The following is a 20236-nucleotide window of genomic DNA, read 5'->3' as shown; positions in this document are numbered from 1 at the left end:
TTAAAACAGAAAGAAAAGCATCATTTAAAAGATGTACTCAAAGAAGTTGGTAAGATGTTGGCTGTAAGCAGGTAGAGAGGCATATAGGATGATGCCGGAAAATAGTACTTGGTGGGTAATGGTGTCAAGATATGATGTTAGGAGAGAGGCTAGATAGTCAAAATAATACTATCAGGAGAAATAAAGATGTGGATAGAGATTAAAAAGTAAAGTATGACATATGTTAAGAAAATGAGAGCAAATGAAATTTCTGGAACTGAAAGTAAACCAATGGTGTACTTGGGTTGTAAGTACAACCCAATATTGTACAAGTTGGGTACAACCCAACTTGTACAACCCAATGATGTAAATGGGTTGTGGTTAGAACTCTGAGCTAATCTATTAGTGACAGGGAGAGCTAAAGGAGCCACTGTAACATTCCTAGAGAGAATAGCTTAACAGAGTTAAAAGGAGAACCAAGGAAGTGACATGCTGAATCTCAAAAAGGGATAGCTTCAGAGAGGGCAGAGACACAAATGCTCCGTTCACATGCGGAGGAAAAAAGACAAACCACCACACTGAAAGCATCTGGGGGTTTTAGAAAGAGAGATGTGCTGTTGTTGTTGTTGTATTTAACTTCAGTGAGATAAATTTTCGTAGCATGGTCATTTCAAAAGCCAGACCTCTGTGTGTCAAAAAATGATTAAGAGTCAAGCAAATACTGTTAATAATCTAGCAAATATTGCTAATTATGTGAAAACTTTAATGGGAACGTAAGGGAAATACTGTGTGATTACCGAAAATACAACTAGAATAAAGGCAAGGTTTTCATTTTAGCTTGGAAGAAGGTTAATGATGAATACGAACTGAAGGAAAAAAAGTAATGAAGATGTCAGAAATAGAAGTGATAAGAAAAAAATGACATCCTGAATGGGGCAAAAGGGATTAAGACCAAGAGCAGAGAAAGAGGTGTTGGCCTTAAAGAGGAAGTACCATTTACCACTTAAATGTAAAGAGGCAGGAAAGTGGTTTGCAGATATTACCACAGTAGAATATATTGGTTTGATAAAATACATCATGTCTTCAACTTTTCCTGCCCATATGAGTAACCTGTAGTATAAAGAAAATTAGAGTTTTCTTTCTGAGCTTATCTTGTTTGGGATTTATTACGACTCCCGAATCTAAAGATTCATACTTTAAAGAATTATGGACTGTTAACTGCCATTGTCTTTTTGAATACTGCTTTCCCATTTTCTCATTTATTTCTCATTCTCTTCTCCACAATTCTTAATATTTCTTCCATATGTTTTGTCTCTTTTGCTCTCTTTGCTGCATTCTTTGTTCCTCTTCATGTTTCCAAGTATACTGATTCTTTTCCTTCCCAGCTGCATTTGCTATTTAATTAATTTGATTAAAATTTTTAATTTTAATCAAAATGAATCCAGTTTTAAGCTCTACAAGTTTTGATGAGTTCTTTTTCAAACCTTCCTGAACTGTTTTGACAGTGTTCTATTAGTTTGTTTTGTTCCCTTTAACCATTTTAAATTTACTAAGGCATAGTTATTCTAATACTATCATTCGAAATTATTGGGGGTGTAAATATACTGATTATTTCTGCTAACTCTCACTCATGTTGAAATTTTCCCTGTTGTTTTACATTTTGTTAGCTTATCTTTAAAAGCTTTACTTTTTTATCTGAGAAAATCTCGTGTGGCCTCAGCCAATTTATTTTTCTAGAGAATATTTATCAAAGTAAGATAATTTCTTAAAATGATAATTTCTTGGTTAAGAACACCTAGATGGTTTATAGAAATGAATATATCAAACAATCATGGAAAAAAAAAAAAAAGCCAGACCGTTCTCGCTTGTTTTTCTCTACCCAGGTTTCAGGCTTAGGCAAACACACTTTCTTGTCTCTACCTTTGCTTGTGGGTATATTTTTTCTGCTCTATCCATTCAAATGCCTTTACTTTATCCAGCTCCCTTACTTGCTCAGAATTCATAGCCCATGGCCTATATGTGAAGACACTAAAATTTAATTACCCTGTTTACCAAGATCAGCAAAGTTACTCTCCAATTCATATTTTCAGATCAGCCAAATATCAAATAAAAATTTAACTTGAAGTTGTTCATTTTTCTTTCATTGGTCCCTGAGGATTTCCTTTACTTTGTCATAAGCACAACAGAATGCTTACCCTATTTATGCTCCATCTACAAGTGTCTTACATTCTTATTATCAACATTGCAGGAAATGTAAATTCTCATTGCTGTTTTATCTACTTACTCTTTTTAGACATTTCATCTTGTCCTTTTACTTTTGTGACTCAAAATTTGTGTCTTCCTCACCTCTGTGCTATAGATCTATGTATCTAATTTTTACTTTTCATTTCATTTAAAGAACTATTAAGAATCTGAAATTTAATATGGCCCAAAGAGACATAATTGTATCTTCTCCAAAATCCTCCGTACAGTTTCCTCGATCCCTTGTTACCTCTCAGCAAATAGCCTGACCATTTTTCCCCCTCACATTTTATATTCCATCTATCAAAAGATCTGGTTCACACTTCCTTCAAAATATATCTGAAATCAGCTGTTACCATTTTTATTGAAAAAAACCTTGATCTATGTCATCATTATTATAAATTTTCTGAATTACCAAAAAAGCTGTCATCCTTCCTATATGCACTAAAGTGCATCCTTCACTAAGCTGTCCAAAAGATCTTTCTAAAATAAAACGTACAATTCTTTAAATGCATTCAATGTTTTCATCTATATTCCTTTATCACAGCCCACTTATGGGCTTGCAGTATCTGGTCCCCATCTGCTTTGTCAACATTTGTCTCCTTAAATTACTCTACCCACATACAATTTTCCAGGAACTCTGACCTCCATTCTGTTTCCAGAACACATAGGATCTTTATCCATCACAGGGCTTTTGCAAATTCCATTCCTTTTATTCAACAACTTCCCCTCCCGGATCAGCTCAAAGCTGGAATGTCTTCTTCATTCAAATCTCAATTCAAATGTTACCTTCTTAGAGACAGGTGTTCCTAAAGGTCCTTGCTAAAGCAGAGCTCCTAATCCTTCCCTGGCCCTGTCACTCTAGCACATTATCCAATTCTTTTCTTCAACACAAGAGTATCAATGACTGAATTTTTAAAAAATTATCATTGTACATGTTTATTATCTATTTAGGAGAATGTAAATTTAAATGCTATCCTCAGCATTTAAACAACATTTCATATAAAGCAAATGTTCAGGACACACAAACACACATACATGCACAAACACATATACACTCTCACAAACTTGCATTTGCTATTTAGGTCCACATTTTCTTTAAACATAAATCTTGATTATGAAGTTCTTCATAAGCATAAAGTTATAATGGTCTACTGGCCTTAACTATGAGATTATAAAATCACCACATAAAGTAAAAATAAATATACATGAAACTATTTCTTATGTTAACCACAGAATAATAAAAACAATTGACCTTTATATTATTTCTTGTATCTCTTATAATGTATAGTGTATAACAAATAAATATTTTCTATCAAAAATTCCATTCAACAAATATTTAATGCACACCAACAATGTGTCTGTAGATTAGTGACTAGATTAGTCCCTGAGGATTCAATAACAAGGGAAAATACAGACAGGTTCTACCTGCAAACATTTATAAGGCAGTGGGTGTGCAGCCATGCAAAAAGTGTACATTTTATCTTTTTTTATTTTATGCATAAAACATCACCAAGGCTATCTTATTTCTATGAGGAAAAATAGTTAAATAAATTTGAGATCATCATAGAAGGCAGAATACGTCTAGAAAACCACAGAAATGAATAGGGGAAAGAAATCACAAGCAATAAGTCACTAATGGCTAAAACGAGCTGTAGGTCCAGAATTTCCTGCTAGCTAAAGCCATTCCTGCTTTTCTAATCATACTTGTTAGGCTGCTAAGAAAGTTTAGCTTCTATAATAATTACCTAGGGGGTTCACTGAAAGCAGGAACTTTCCCTTTCATATATATATATTGAAATTTCATGCATGTAATGTAAATTCAATAATAGATTAATAAATTATTGAATGTATTTTTTGTTGGACTGAATTAACAATTTATGTAATTTAATGTCTGTTTTTAAACATAACATTTTATTGAAGTAGAACATTTATAAAGAAGAGTATGCAAATCAAAGAATACAGCTTATTACATTTCACTGTGAATGGACCAGTAATACCTTCATTCAGACAGAAAAAACTGAACACTGTCAGCAGAAATTCCTATGTGCGCTCTCCCAGTGACTACTATCCAACAGGAGCTGCAATCCTGATGTCTATCACCACCATGAAAATTTGTTAGAATCTGAACAGGATAATTTTGTATATACTATTACTGTGTCTTCTTCTACTCAATATTATGATTATGAAATTCACCTAAGTTGCTCTACATAGTTGAATTCTATTCATCCGGCTCTTGATTTTGGCTCAGGTCATGATCTCAGGTTTGTGAGATCAAGCCCCATGTTGGACTCTATACTGCACATGGATCCTACTTGACATTTTCTCTCACCCTCTCCCTCTGCTCCCTACCACTTGCTCCCTCTATCAAAAGAAAAATCTAAAATCTTACTTCTTATTAATTACTGTTAATATCTAGGAATGTTTCAACTATCCAGCTATCTATATTTTGGCCAGCACTACACAGTTTAATGATTATTTAACCTTTTCTTGTTTAACTATATCATAGAGCTGTTTATGATCACAAATCACTTAAAAATTATGATTACTTTCACATAATTTATTAAATTATAAAACAATATTACATTAGGAATTTAGTTATAATCACAATAGAAATTTTTATTTATTTGATTAGAACTTGGTTTTTCTCATTATTGAATCATATTCCAAAATTTTATATACTCCTACATTTACTAATTTTAAAAATATATTTTTCCAAGACTTACTATAAAGCTATAGTAATCAAGACAGTAGGGTTTATTAGTGAAAGAACAGACAAATATACCAATGCAACAGAAGAGAGAGCCAAAAATAGACCCACAGAAATATAGTCAAATGATCTTTGACAAAGAAGCAAAGGCAATACAGTGGAGCAAAGATCACCTTTCAATAAATGGTACTGGAACAACTGGACAACCATGTATGAAAATATGAAGACCTTACACCTTTCATAAAAATTGACTCAAAATGCATCAGAGACCTAAATATAAAATGCAAACTATAAAATTTCTGAAGATAACGTAAGAGAAAAACTAGATGAGCTTGGACATGGCAATGATCTTTTAGATAAAATACCAAGGCACAATCCATGAAGGAAATAATTGATAAGCTAGACTTCATTAAAATTAAAATCTTTCACTCTTGTGAAACCCAAGATCAAAAAATTGAGAAGACAACCCACAAACAGAGAAAATATTTGTAAGGGACACAGCTGGTAAAGACTTGTTATCCAAAACATAAAAAATACTCTGAAAAGTCAATAGGAAGGAAAAAAAAATTAAAAATAGGTCAAAGACCTTAATGGACATCTCATCAAAGAAGAGAAGTATATGAATAATATCAAATAAGTATATGAAAATATGCTTCACACCATATGTCATTAGGAAAATGCAAATCAAAACAACAATAAGGTATCACTACACACTTGCTGGAATGGCCAGAATCCAGAACAGTGACAATACCAAATGCTGGTGAGGATGTGGATCAACATGAACATTCATTCATTAATATTGGGGATGAAAAATAATACAGCCCCTTTGGAGGACAGTTTGGCAGTTTCCTATAAAAGCAAATATATTCCTATCATACAGTCTGGCAATCTTGTTTATTGGTATTTATCCAAGGGAGCTGAAACCTTTGTCCACACAAAAATCTGCACATCAATATTTATAGAAGCTTTATCTATAATTGCCAAAACTGGGAAGCAATCAAGATGATCATCAGTAGGTAAATGGATAAGCTATGGTACATCCAGATATGGATAGTACTCAATACTAAAAAGAAATGAGCTATCAAGCCATGAATGACATGAAGGAACTTTAAATGCATATTAGTAAGTGAAAAAATCCAATTGAAAAGACTACATACTGTATGATTCCAACTATATGTCATTCTGGAAAATGCAAAACTATGAAGACAATAAAAAGATCAGTGGTTGTCAGAGTTTGGATGGGAGGGTTGGGGAATGAGTAGACAGGATATAGAGAACTAGGGCAATGAAAATATTCTGTATAATTCCATTATTGTAGATACATGTCATTATACATTTGTCCAAGCCTATTGAATGTAAAACACCAGCAGTTAACCATGATGTAAACTATGGACTTTGGGTGAATATGTTCTGTCAGTGTGAATTCATTAGTTGTACCAACTGTACCACTGTGGTGAAGGATGTTGATAATGTGAGAGTCTGTGCATATGTGGGAGCAGGGGGTATGTGGGAAGTCTCTACATCTTCTCCTCGATTTTGCTGTGACATACTGGCTTTTAAAAAATAAAGTCTTAATTAAAACTCCAACACTTGTACGCCTTAAATATATACAATTTTTATTTCTGAATTATACTTCATTAAATCTGGAAAATATTTTTAAAAATAAATAATAAAATATATTTTAATAAACGTTAATCATATTTGGTGTTCTCTCCATAGAAGTTTCCTATTTTATATTTGTCTTTTTAGGTTTAGGTTTAGGTTAGGTTTTAGGTTTAGGTTTCATTTTCTAATGAATGAGAAAGCAGTTTTTGTTAGTGGATAGTCTCCAGAAGCCATTAATAAAATTTCTTGATTCTGACCTATCAGATATTGAGGAAACCTTACCTTATAGTTACATATGGCTTGGTGTTATAATTTATCCCGTAAAATTTTTACCTCACGAAAATTCTAATTTCTAAGAAGTAAATGAAGTGGCAAACATAAAAATGTTCACTTGCCAATTTAAAGCACTTCTGCATTTAACATCTAGCTTCCATCTCCATGAACATCTTCCCTCAGTTTCAGACCTGTGCATCAAAATATCTACACACTTACATTTGAATCATGCCATACACAATTCCAAACCAAACATATGAACATCTTTCCTCCAACCTTTCTTTTTTTCCTCCATACATTTCTCATTAATTATATCTTAACTCATCCAATTACCACCAAAGTGTTATCTTTAAAAGAGAAATGCAACCATACAGCTTCTTTAGTAGATTTCCATAGTCTTCATCGGAGTCCAAATCCTTTGGAATGATTCATTATCTAACACTTAGTTCCCTACCCTCAATGTTTGTTCCTATCTGCCTGCCACATAAAAACACACACACAGGGACAGACATACAACTCAGATCAAGCACTTGCTCTAAGCTCTAGACACAAAGTCAAAGTGCAAACTCACAACAATCTTATCTGTACCCTAAGAGAATTGCCATTTTTACATTAAGACTACTATTTGGGGTTGTTGTTACTGGACTAATATGTCAAGCGTATTTGAACATCCACTAAACATCAGTTAAATTGAAGCCAGATTAATTCTTTTTAAAAATGAGGTAACGTTAAAAAAAAAAAAATCCTGAATCTGAATATAGAAAATCAGGTTTCAAATGCCAGTGGTGTTAAAACTGTAGTAATTTAGAAAAGGTGCTTTGCCTCTCTGGATCCTAAATTCTTTATTTCTTCCTTGAAAGCCCCCACAAGAATTCTATAGAAAAAGCAGAATTCAAGAGAAGATGTATGAATATTCCACCTCATTAGTGATCAAAGAAATGGAGTTTGAAACAATATTGAGAACATAGATTTTCACTTATCAAATTGGAACAAATTTTTTAAAAAACTATAGCACTCAATGTTAGCACGGGTACATCACAGAACAAGATTATGTATTGCTCAACTTCAATAAATGATAGTCTTTCTGGAAAGTAGGTTTAGAAAGTTATTACAAAAAGAAGTAATTAGGAATTTATTTTATTTTTTTAAAGATAATAGAAATTTAAAAGTATATAGTCAATCTATTTTTATAAATCTACTTTAAATTCTAAAAAGTAATGATGTTAAGAAAGATTTCTGAAAAAAATCACCACAATATTTATGTCATAAAAATAAAAACAACCTAAACATAAATTTTAGAGTAATTACGAAAAAATCCACATAATAGACTTTTGTTCACATATTTAAATAATAAAAATTTGTATAACAATGCAACAAAAATTCTATTATATCAAGTTGGGAATAAAAGCAGGACATACAATTAGTTTCATCATGAATGAAAAAAATCAATAATATATTAATATGATTACCATTATTTACTGAAATGATTTTAGGTTTTTTGCACTTTTTTAATTTTCTTTTCTACAACAAATATACCCTATAACCAGAGTCCAAAAAGATCATACAAGATGTAGAAATGTTGATAAAATAGAGCTTTGAGTATCATGGCTTGGAAAATGGAAAAAAGTCTGGGCATATCCAAGGACAAATTGAAAGAGAACCTCTTTCATAAATATAAGGTTGCAAATGATTAACCCAATTTTATATTAGGACTCAAACGTTTTCCACAAATAGTTTCCAGAAGAAAATGGACAATGCACAATAAAAACAGTCAAGAGCACAAGGAAAAGAGACAGCAAAAGCATTAGCTAGGAGAATAAAATGCAAAAGTAAATTAGAAAGACTACACATATTTAAATTATTACATGTAGATAAAATAAAACTAAAGTAAAATAACTATTTTTACTATGTTGAAGAAGCAAAAGATAAGCTGTAAATATCTACACCAAACAGAGAATCATAAAATGACGTAGAAGATTTGGAAGAAAAGCAAATAAAGTTTGGAAATGAATAATTACGTTTGCATCTATCTATCTATCTTTTATCTACCTACTTACCCACCTACCTACCTATCATCTACTGAGAGTGAGAGACCAGTTCAAGGCAAGAATGTAAGAAATATTTGCCAGATATGACTGATGACTATCTCCTCAAATACTACCTTTGTATTTTTTTATCTTCTCTTCCTTTGGAACATCTCTTAAAAATGTGGTAGACCAGAAAAAGAGAGTCAAGTTTGTGGAGAAGTAGCAGGCTGAGACTACAACAGGTAGCAGGAGATCAGCTAGATAGCTTATCTAACCATTGCAAACACCTACAAATCCAACGGGAGATTGAAGAGAAGAGCAACAATTCTAGAAACAGAAAATCGATCACTTGCTGAAAGGTAGGACCTGCGGAGAAGTGAATCCAAAGTGACAGGAAGACAGACCGCGGGGGGAGGGGCCAGCTCCTGGCAAGTGGCGGAGCAACGGAGCACAAAATCAGGACTTTTAAAAGTCTGCTCCATGCAGGGACATCGCTCCAGAGGCTAAACCAGGGGGAAGCCCACACGGGGTCACAGCATAAACCCAGGGGTCACAGAAGGACCAGGGGTGTCTGAGTGTCGCAGAGCTCGCAGGTATGAGAGCGGGGAAGCCGGCTACAGCAACAAAGCCAAGGAGTGAGCTCTCAACTCGGGCTTACCTTGAACCGGTCTCGGGCTGGGTGAGCTCGGAGCCCGGCTGGAGGCCACGGAAACGGAAGAGACCGGCGCTTTTCTCCAAGCTCAACCAGAGGCCAGGGAGACGGGGGCGGTTGGGCGCTTTTCTCTGAGGGCACACTGAGGAGTGGGGCCCGACCTCTCGGCTCCTCCGGGCCGGAGACTGGGAGGCCGCCTTCTTCATTCCCGTCCTCCAGAACTCTACGGAAAGCGCTCAGGGAACAAAAGCTCCCGAGAGCAAACCCAAGCGGATTACTTAGCCTGGCTCCTGGTAAGGGCGGTGCAATTCCGCCTGGGGCAAAGACACTTGAGAAGCACTACAACAGGCCCCTCCCGCAGAAGATCAACAAGAAACCCAGCCAAGACCAACTTCACTCATCAAGGAGAACAGCGGAATTCCAGAGGTGGAGAAAGCAAATCTTTTCTGGACAAAATGACAAGACAGAAAAACTCACCACAAAAAAAAAAAAAGCAAGAGGCAGTACTGAAGGCTGGGGACCTAATCAATATAGACATTGGTAATAGGACAGATCTAGAGTTCAGAATGACAATTCTCAAGGTTCTAGCCGGGCTCGAAAAAGGCATGGAAGATATTAGAGAAACCCTCTCCGGAGAGATAAAAGCCCTTTCTGGAGAAATAAAAGAACTATAATCTAACCAAGTTGAAATCAAAAAAGCTATTAATGAGGTGCAATAAAAAATGGAAGCTCTTACTGCTAGGATAAATGAGGCAGAAGAAAGAATTAGTGACATAGAAGACCAAATGACAGAGAATAAAGAAGCTGAGCAAAAGAGAGACAAATACTGGACCACGAGGAGAGAATTCGAGAGATAAGTGACATCATAAGATGACACAACATTAGAATAATTGGGATTCCAGAAGAAGAAGAAAGAGAGAGGGGAGCAGAAGGTATATTGGAAAGAATTATTGTAGAGAATTTCCCTAATATGGCAAAGGGAACTAACATCAAAATCCAGGAGATGCTAAGAACGCCCCTCAAAATCAATAAAAACAGGTCCACACCTCGTCACCTGATAGTAAAATTTACAAGTCTTAGCAACAAAGAGAAAATCCTGAAAGCAGCCCAGGAAAAGAAGTCTGTAACATACAAGGGTAAAAACATTAGATTGGCAGTGGACCTATCCACAGAGACCTGGCAGGCCAGAAAGAACTGGAATGATATATTCAGAGCACTAAACGAGAAAAACATGCAGCCAAGAATACTATATCCAGCTAGGCTATCATTGAAAATAGAAGGAGAGATTAAAAGCTTCCAGGACAAAAACTGAAAGAATTTGCAAACACCAAACCAGCTCTACAGGAAATATTGAAAGGGGTCCTCTAAGCAAAGAGAGACCCTAACAGTAGTGGCAGAAAGAAACAGAGACAATATACAGTAACAGTCACCTTACAAGCAATACAATGACACTAAATTCATATCTCTCAATAGTTACCCTGAATGTTAATGGGCTAATTGCCACAATCAAAAGACACAGGGTATCAGAATGGATAAAAAAACAAAACCCATCCATATGCTGCCTACAAGAAACTCATTTTAGACCCGAAGACACCTTCAGATTTAAAGTGAGGGGGTGGAAAACAATGTACCATGCTAATGGACATCAGAAGAAAGCTGGGGTGGCAATCCTTAGATCAATTCGATTTTAAGCCAAAGACTATAATAAGAGATGAGGAAGGACACTATTTCCTACTCAAAGAGTCTGTCCAACAAGAAGACCTAACAATTTTAAATATCTATGCCTCTAACATGGGAGCAGCCAACTATATAAACCAATTAATAACAAAATCAAAGAAATACATTGACAATAATACAATAATAGTAGGGGACTTTAACACTCCCCTCACTGAAATGGACAGATCATCCAAGCAAAAGATCAACAAGAGAATAAAGGCCTTAAATGATACACTGGACCAGATGGACATCACAGATATATTCAGAACATTCCATTCCAAAGCAACAGAATATACATTCTTCTCTAGTGCACATGGAACATTCTCCAGAATAGACCACATCCTGGGTCATAAATCAGGTCTCAACTGGTATCAAAAGATTGGGATCATTCCCTACATATTTTCAGACCACAATGCTCTGAAGCTAGAACTCAATCACAAGAGGAAATTTGGAAAGAACCCAAATACATGGAGACTAAACAGCATCCTTCTAAAGAATGAATGGGTCAACCAGGAAATTAAAGAAGAATTGAAAAAATTCATAAAAACAAATGATAGTGAAAACACAATGGTTCAAAATCTGTGGGACACAGCAAAGGCAGTCCTGAGAGGAAAATAAATAGCGGTACAAGCCTTTCTCAAGAAACAAGAAAGGTCTCAAATACACAACCTAACCCTACACCTAAAGGAGCTGGAGAAAGAACAACAAAGAAAGCCTAAACCCAGCAGGAGAAGAGAAATCATAAAGATCAGAGCAGAAATCAATGAAATAGAAACTAAAAAATATAATAGAACAAATCAACGAGACTAGGAGCTGATTCTTTGAAAGAATTAATAACAATGACAGACCCCTGGCCAGACTTATCAAAAAAAAAAGAGAAAGGACCCATATAAATAAAATAATGAATGAAAGAGGAGAGATCACAACCGACACCAAGAAATACAAACAATTATAAGAACATACTATGAGAAATTCTACGCCAACAAATTCGACAATCTGGACGAAATGGATACATTTCTAGAGACATATAAACTACCACAATTGAACCAGGAAGAAATAGAAAACCTGAACAGATTCATAACCAGTAAGGAGATTAAAACAGTCATCAAAAATCTCCAAACAAACAAAAGTCCAGGGCCAGACTGACTGCTTCCCAGGGGAATTCTACCAAACATCTGAAGAAGAATTAATTCCTATTATCCTGAAACTGTTCCAAAAAATAGAAATGGAAGGAAAACTTCCAAACTCATTTTATGAGGCCAGCATCACCTTGATTCCAAAACCAGACAAGGATCCCATCACAAAAGAGAATTACAGACCAATATCCTTGATGAACACAGATGCGAAAATTCTCACCAAAATACTGGCAATTAGGATCCGACAGTACATTAAAAGCATTATTCACCATGACCAAGTGGGATTTATTCCAGGGCTGCAAGGTTGGTTCAACACCCGCAAATCAATCAATGTTATACAACACATTAATAAAAGAAAGAATAAGAACCATATGATACTCTTGATAGATGCTGAAAAAGCATCTGACAAAGTGCAGCATCCCTTCCTGATTAAAACTCTTCAAAATATAGGGATAGAGGACACATACCTCAATATTATCAAAGCCATCTATGAAAAACCCTCTGCAAATATCATTCTCAATGGAGAAAAACTGAAAGCATTTCCGCTAAGGTCAGGAACACGACAAGGATGTCCGTCATCACCACTGCTGTTCAGCATAGTACTAGAAGTCCTAGCCTCAGCAATCAGACAACAAAAAGAAATTAAAGGCATCCAAATCAGCAAAGAAGAAGTCAAACTATCACTCTTTGCAGATGATATGATACTATATGTGGAAAACCCAAAAGGCTCCACTCCAAAACTGCTAGAACTGGTACAGGAATTCAGTAAAGTGTCAGGATATAAAATCAATGCACAGAAATCAGTTGCATTTCTTTACACTAACAACAAGACAGAAGAAAGAGACATTAAGGAGTCAGTCCCATTTACAATTGCACCCAAAACCATAAGATACCTAGGAATAAATCTAACCAAAGAGGCTAAGAATCTATACTCAGAAAACTATAAAGTACTCATGAAAGAAATTGAGGAAGACACAAAGAAATGGAAAAATGTTCCATGCTCATGGATTGGAAGAACAAATATTGTGAAAATGGCTATTCTACCTAAAGCAATCTACACATTTAATGCAATCCCTATCAAAATATCATTCATTTTTTTCAAAGAAATAGAACAAACAATCCTAAAATTTATATGGAACCAGAAAAGACCTCGAATAACCAAAGGAATATTGAAAAAGAAAGCCAAAGTTGGTGGCATCACAATTCCAGACTTCAAGCTCTATTACAAAGCTGCCATCATCAAGACAGTATGGTACTGGCACAAAAACAGATACATAGATCAATGGAACAGAATAGAGAGCCCAAAAATCGACCCTCAACTCTATGGTCAACTAATCTTCGACAAAGCAGGAAGTAATGTCCAATGGAAAAAAGACAGCCTCTTCAACAAATGGTGTTGGGAAAATTGGACAGCCACATGCAGAAAAATGAAATTGGACCATTTCCTTACACCACACACGAGAATAGACTCAAAATGGATGAAGGACCTCAATGTGAGAAAGGAATCCATCAAAATCCTTGAGGAGAACACAGGCAGCAACCTCTCTGACCTCAACCACAGGAACTTCTTCCTAGGAACATCGCCAAAGACAACAGAAGCAAGGGCAAAAATGAACTATTGGGATTTCATCAAGATCAAAAGCTTTTGCACAGCAAAGGAACAGTTAACAAAAGCAAAAGACAACTGACAGAATGGGAGAATATATTTGCAAACGACATATCAAATAAAGGCCTAGTGTCCAAAATCTATAAAGAACTTATCAAACTCAAGACCCAAAGAACAAATAATCCAATCAAGAAATGGGCAGAGAACATGAACAGACATTTCTGCAAAGAAGACATCCAGATGGCCAACAGACACATGAAAAAATGCTCCACATCACTCAGCATCAGGGAAATACAAATCAAAACCTCAATGAGATACCACCTCACACACCAGTCAGAATGGCTAAAATTAACAAGTCAGGAAATGACAGATGCTGGCGAGGATGTGGAGAGAGGGGAACCCTCCTACACTGTTGGTGGGAATGCAAGCTGGTGCAACCACTCTGGAAAACAGTGTGGAGGATCCTCAAAAAACTGAAAATAGAGCTACCCTATGACCCAGCGATTGCACTACTGGGTATATATCCTAAGGATACAAGCGTGGTGCTCCGAAGGGGCATGTGCACCCAAATGTTTATAGCAGCAATGTCCACAATAGCCAAACTATGGAAAGAACCTAGATGTCCATCAACAGATGAATGGATAAAGAAGAAGTGGTATATATACACAATGGAATACTATGCAGCCATCAAAAGAAATGAAATCTTGCCATTTGTGATGACGTGGATGGAACTAGAGGGTATTATGCTTAGCAAAATAAGTCAATCAGAGAAAGACAACTATCATATGATCTTCCTGATATGAGGAAGTGGAGATGCAATGTGGGAGGGTTGGGGGGTAGGAAAAGAAAAAATGAAAGAAGATGGAATTGGGAGGGAGACAAACCATAAGTGACTCTTAATCTCACAGAACAAACTGAGGGTAGCTGGGGGGAGGGGGGACGGGAGAGGGTGGTGGGGATATGGACATTGGGGAGGGTATGTGCTATGGTGAGAGCTTGAAATGTGTAAACCTGGCGATTCACAGACCTGTACCCCTGGGGATAAAAATACATCATATGTTTATTTTAAAAATTAATTAATTAATTAAAAATTTTTTTTTAAATGTGGTAGACCTTTTTCTTGCCTGCATATCCCTTTATCTCTCTTTCATTTCACTAATCTTTCATTTATTCTCTGTTGAGCACTACATAATCTGCTATTAAAAGCATCCATTTATTTTTTAAATTTCAAGTAAAAATTTGAAGGAAAAGTTAAGTAATTAAATGATATCTAAGGTATTAACTGGACAGGCACAATGCATATGATAGAAATCCTTTCCTCTAACCAGGGTTACATTCCCCTTACATGTGATAGATTGTATCAGTGCTCTCAATTATGCACTCTCTTTTTAAGAAGATTAGATTACCACCCTGTTGACATGGGCTTGGCGATATGACTTGCTTTGTTCAATGGAGTGTGAGCAGAAGAAACACTTACCATTTACTGATAGAAACTGTAAGAGCTATCAAGTGATCCCACTAATGAACTTGTGCTTACCAGAGCAACGTGCCCTAGAAGGATCTGATCCTTCAGCCTGAATCTAAGAAGTAGAAATAACATGAAGCATAGACAGGGCTAAGTTGCAATGCTAGTGAGAAATGAACTTTTATACTTGCATACCACTAAGATGGGGTGGTTGTGTGTTACTGTGGGATAATCTAATAAATGCTAACCTCACACTCTCTTTTTTTCTTCCAGAGGCGTCTTCTCATTAACTTCAATTTTTTTTCTCTCCTCTGGTTCTCTTAATAAAGTATAGCAATATTAAAAAGTGCAATTTTAAATTATCTTTTAGAAAATAGTTCCTTTTGTTCTCTTTTATTTTTTTAAAATAATTTTTTTTTATTTTATTTATGTATTTGACAGATAGAGATCACAATTAGGCAGAGAAGCAAGTAGAGAGAGGGGGGGAAGCAGGCTCCCTGCTGAGTAGAGAGCCCCCAATGCAGGACTCAATCCCAGGACCCTAAGATCATGACCTGAGCCTAAGGCAGAGGCTTAACCCACTGAAGCCACCCAGGCGCCTCCTTTTGTTCTCTTTTAAAAAAGCAGAGGACATTAGGGTAAGGGAGGGAAAAACTGGATGGGAAGAAATCAGAAAGGGAGACAATGAGAGACTCCGGACTCTGAGAAACAAACTGAGGACTACAAAAAGGAGGGGGGTAGGGAGATGGGGTAACAGTTGATGGGTATTAAGGAGGGCACATGTTGTGATAAGCACTGGGTGTTAAAATAAAGAATCACTGAACACTACATCACAAAAACTAATGATATACTGGTTGTTGGCTAATTGAACATAATAAAAGTATTTTTTAACATACAGATAAATCTTATAAATGTTTCATTCTACCATTTCCAAAGATAAAATGATCAATAAGAAATTTTAACAATCTTCCTACATAATCACCAAATATCATCATTACTCTTCTCCCTTCTTTCCTCCTTCCCTCCCTTCAGTACTTAACTGGATAACATAGTATGTATCAGGCACTATGCTTGAAGATGTGGATTCACTGGTCAAGAAAATATGGCCATGGCCTATGCCTGCCCTCATAGATCTCATTTTTTGAGGGAATGAACAAAAGTCAAATATTCACACAAACAAAATTCCAAATATGGCAAGAGAAATGGAGAAAAGTAGGTGTGCCAGACACACATATAATAGATAAACTGGATTTAACTGGACAATGAAAAGCTTCTCAGAACTGACTCTTAAACTGTCTTAAGGATAAATGTTGGGAAGAAGGAACAGGAAAAATACCATAGGAAAAGGAAATAGCATAAAAATGTCACATGGGGGGTGCCTGGGTGGCTCAGTCTTTAAGCCTCTACTTTCAGTTCAGGTCATGATCCCAGAGTCCTGGAATGGAGATCCACCTTGGGCTCCCTCTCAGTGGGAAGCCTGATTCTCCCTTTCACACTCCCCCTGCTTGTGCTCCCTCTCTTGCTGTCTCTCTCTCTCTGTCAAATAAATAATTAAAATCTTTTTTAAAATGCCATGTAGGCTGGGGAAAATACGGCAAATAAGAGAAGATCAAGTAGGGCCATTGTATTTGAACTACATAATAAGGGTAAAGCATGTGTGATATGAGACTGCACAGGCAGATATGTCCACCTATTCAGGGACATAGTAGGAAAGGTTAAGGAGGCATTTTTGTCCCTTTATTCCTGTTAACATTAATGCAGGTTGAAGAGAAATGGATCACACTTATGGGAAGGAAGGAAGGAAGGAAGGAAGGAAGGAAGGGAAGGAAGGAAAAGCAAAGCAAAGCGGGGGGAGGGAGGGGAGAAGGAAGAAAGGAAAGAGAGGAAGGGAGGGAGGAAGAAAGGAAAAGAGAGGGAGGGAAGGAGGGAGGATAGGAGAAAAAAGAATGTACCTACCACAGTGTAGATAATGGGCTAGAAAGAGAGCAGAATGATTGTAGTAAACTAGCTTTGGAAGTCACTGCAAATTCACACAAGACATGATGATAGCTTGTACCAGAGTGCTGGTGGAGTAGTGAGACAGATAAAAACGTATTTAGCATGTGGAACATTCGTTCTGATCATGTTGAATATGAGGACTGAAATAGAAAAAGGAAGCAAGAAAACCATAGGTTTCTGAGCTAAGAAAACTAGTAGTGGCTAAAAAGAATTGAGGGTTGACAAGGACAGCAGAAGCTTAATTAAACATATTTTAATTTTAAAGTGTCTTTGAGTATAAGAGGATATGTCAAAAGGAGGTGATAGGAGTGAGCATAAAACTCATTAGATCATTTTTTCACCATTTTGATAACGTCTAAAGGGATTCAGAGTGATTTAAGGAGCAATACCAAGCAACATCTAGGGGCACCTGGGTAGTTCAGTTGGTTAAGCCTCTGACTCTTGATTTCAGCTCAGGTCATGATCTCAGGGTTGTGAGGTTAAGCCCCGTGTCAGGTTCTGCCCTGGGAGTGGAGCCTACTTAAGATTCCCTCTCTCCCTCTCACTCTGCTTCACCACTCCAATGCAAAAAAAAAAAAAAAAAAGCTAATAGAAGTAAACAAAATTTAAGCTAATGATAATTACAAAAACTACCATACCATCCCAGGAGAACAAAAATGAAGAGATGTATTATACTTAACATATTGGATATGGTATATCAAAATGAAAATCATATTTGCATAATTACCTTTCATTGATTAAACCTGCCACTGTTTCAATATCAATTTCAAGTTTTTTGTTTTCTTCTGTCAATTGAGTATTTGCAATTGAAATATCTGAAAAGTCTCTTGCAATATTAGAAAGCTCAATATCCCATGATTTTTTCTTGAAGAAAAGAATAAAAGAATCATTTATATATGTCTTGTATCTCAGAAAGAAAAACATGTGTAATGATGAAATTACTTTTACTTGCATGAGTTAGTATTTAGGAATAGAGAATAGAACTCTAGGGAGAAGGAGGGAAAGGTCAACTTACTGCAGCATAATAATCATTAAGTACACTCAGATACTCCTTTTCAAAACTTTTTTTCTTCCAGGATAGTTGATCATAATTTTTTTTTAAATCATCAGCCTAAGAAAAAATATAGAGGGAAAAATAAATGAATTATGAGCCTTCCCATTCTTTTTTAAAGTAAGAAATATTTCAAATTATCTACTTATCATAACTTAATAAATGTTGATTAAAAAGTATGACACCATAGGTTGTTGCCATTTATAAAAATTGATGCAAGATGCTGAAGAGAATATAGCAAATCAAGTCTAACAGTGCTCAGTTAAACAGAATAAAATAGAATGTATTTTAGTTATATTGTAAGAATTTATAAAAATTAGAAAATTTAAATCATAGTTCATCACATTAAAAAATTAAAAGAAAAAATAACATGAATATGGTCAACACTCTAGAGAACAACTATGTGATAAATTCACTATCTAGTTTCAATAATTTTTAAGCTAGTACAAGGAAAAACTATGCAAATACAATACAGAGAAGAAAAAATATCAAACCATAAAATGCTAAATGCATGCCCACTGAACTCAATAATGAGACTAGATTATCTCTTATCACCATTATTATTAATCATGTTTTGGAAAATTTAACTAAATGCAATTGGATAATAAAACCAAAAGTTATTATAATGTTGAATATGAATAGGCAATACACCCTCAACTTTAGATGATACAGTTGAACACTTTGAAAAACCAGAAGATTTTATTTTAAACTACAATGTATGATTTTGGTAAAATGAGCATAAGGAAATTAATAGCTTTTAACCATAACAGTAATAATCTGTTTAAAAACATAGTGACAATACTTAAAAACTTTGGCCAAAAAATAAAAAATATCTGGGAATAATTAAACATAAAAGGGAAGACCTATATAAAGCAAACACAAATTCTGTTTTAAAAGCTTAAATCAAGACCCACATGAAAAGAGTGATAAGCCATGCAAAGGTTTAATAGAATACACTGTCAGTTATTCTACAATTATGGTTGTTTAACTTATCAATATACTAAAAACCACTGAACTGTACAATTTTAGAAAGAAACAACATAGTTAAGAGGCAACAGATCCAAAAATTAATGACAAAGGAAATAATAAGACATAGTTTCTCAAATCATTTCAGAACCCTCTTTATTATTTTACTCATATTACATATCATACCATCTGTATTACTATTCATTTAATAATTTTCTTAAGGCAAGTCACATGTTTATTTAAACAATCATTTAGAAAAGGAAACTACTATTATTGGAAGTTAAAAATCCAATATCATATGCCATAAAGGGAAACAACTTTAAAAATAAATAAAAATAATTTATTAAATAATCTAAAAATAAAATACTAGTATTAAATTCTTCAACTTACTAAGAAAATACTAAATATATTTTTCTTAGCATTATGATCAGTAATTAAAGGAATATTTGGATTGGTGTTGTATTTTGAAGATGGGCATTTCAATGAATTACAAATTTACCTGTATATTTAATAAGTTTGCCATCTAACTGAACATTATATTTCTAACCCAAATAGAAATAAGTATTTTATAATTTTTAGTTTCAAGAAGCCTTTGAAATATCTTCCAGAATTGTTCTTTGGAAACTGTCCAATTACTAAGTGATGTACAAGCTTTCTTACCCACTTATTAATACCATTGTTGGGAAATAATCAAGATAAAACTATCAGTCAAGCATTTTTAGATAGTGCAACATATTTTGAGTGTATTCCTTAAAGTTGTAACCAAATTACTCAGACAATGAGACATTTCCTCCTTGACATAATTAAAAGG

At 35.0% G+C, this 20236-nt stretch overlaps 1 protein-coding gene across 5 annotated transcripts in view; it reads right to left on the bottom strand.

Moving 5' to 3' along the window:
* The window catches only part of CCDC178 (coiled-coil domain containing 178), a 427466-nt gene that overhangs the window by 285212 nt on the left and 122018 nt on the right, over window positions 1-20236 (bottom strand). For all 5 annotated transcript variants that reach the window (XM_032859669.1, XM_032859672.1, XM_032859673.1 and 2 more), the window contains 2 exons: window positions 18424-18519; window positions 18136-18272 (listed from right to left, as the gene is read on the bottom strand). In XM_032859669.1, the coding sequence (XP_032715560.1) occupies window positions 18136-18272; window positions 18424-18519 (233 nt within the window). The remainder of the gene's footprint in view (window positions 1-18135; window positions 18273-18423; window positions 18520-20236) is intronic.

This window comes from Lontra canadensis, unplaced genomic scaffold (genome assembly GCF_010015895.1).
Source record: "Lontra canadensis isolate GAN:19392208 unplaced genomic scaffold, GSC_riverotter_1.0 scaffold17, whole genome shotgun sequence".
NCBI lineage: Eukaryota > Metazoa > Chordata > Mammalia > Carnivora > Mustelidae > Lontra > Lontra canadensis.
The sequence above is the reverse complement of the archived record's forward strand: the minus strand, read 5'-3'. Positions and strand labels throughout refer to the sequence as shown.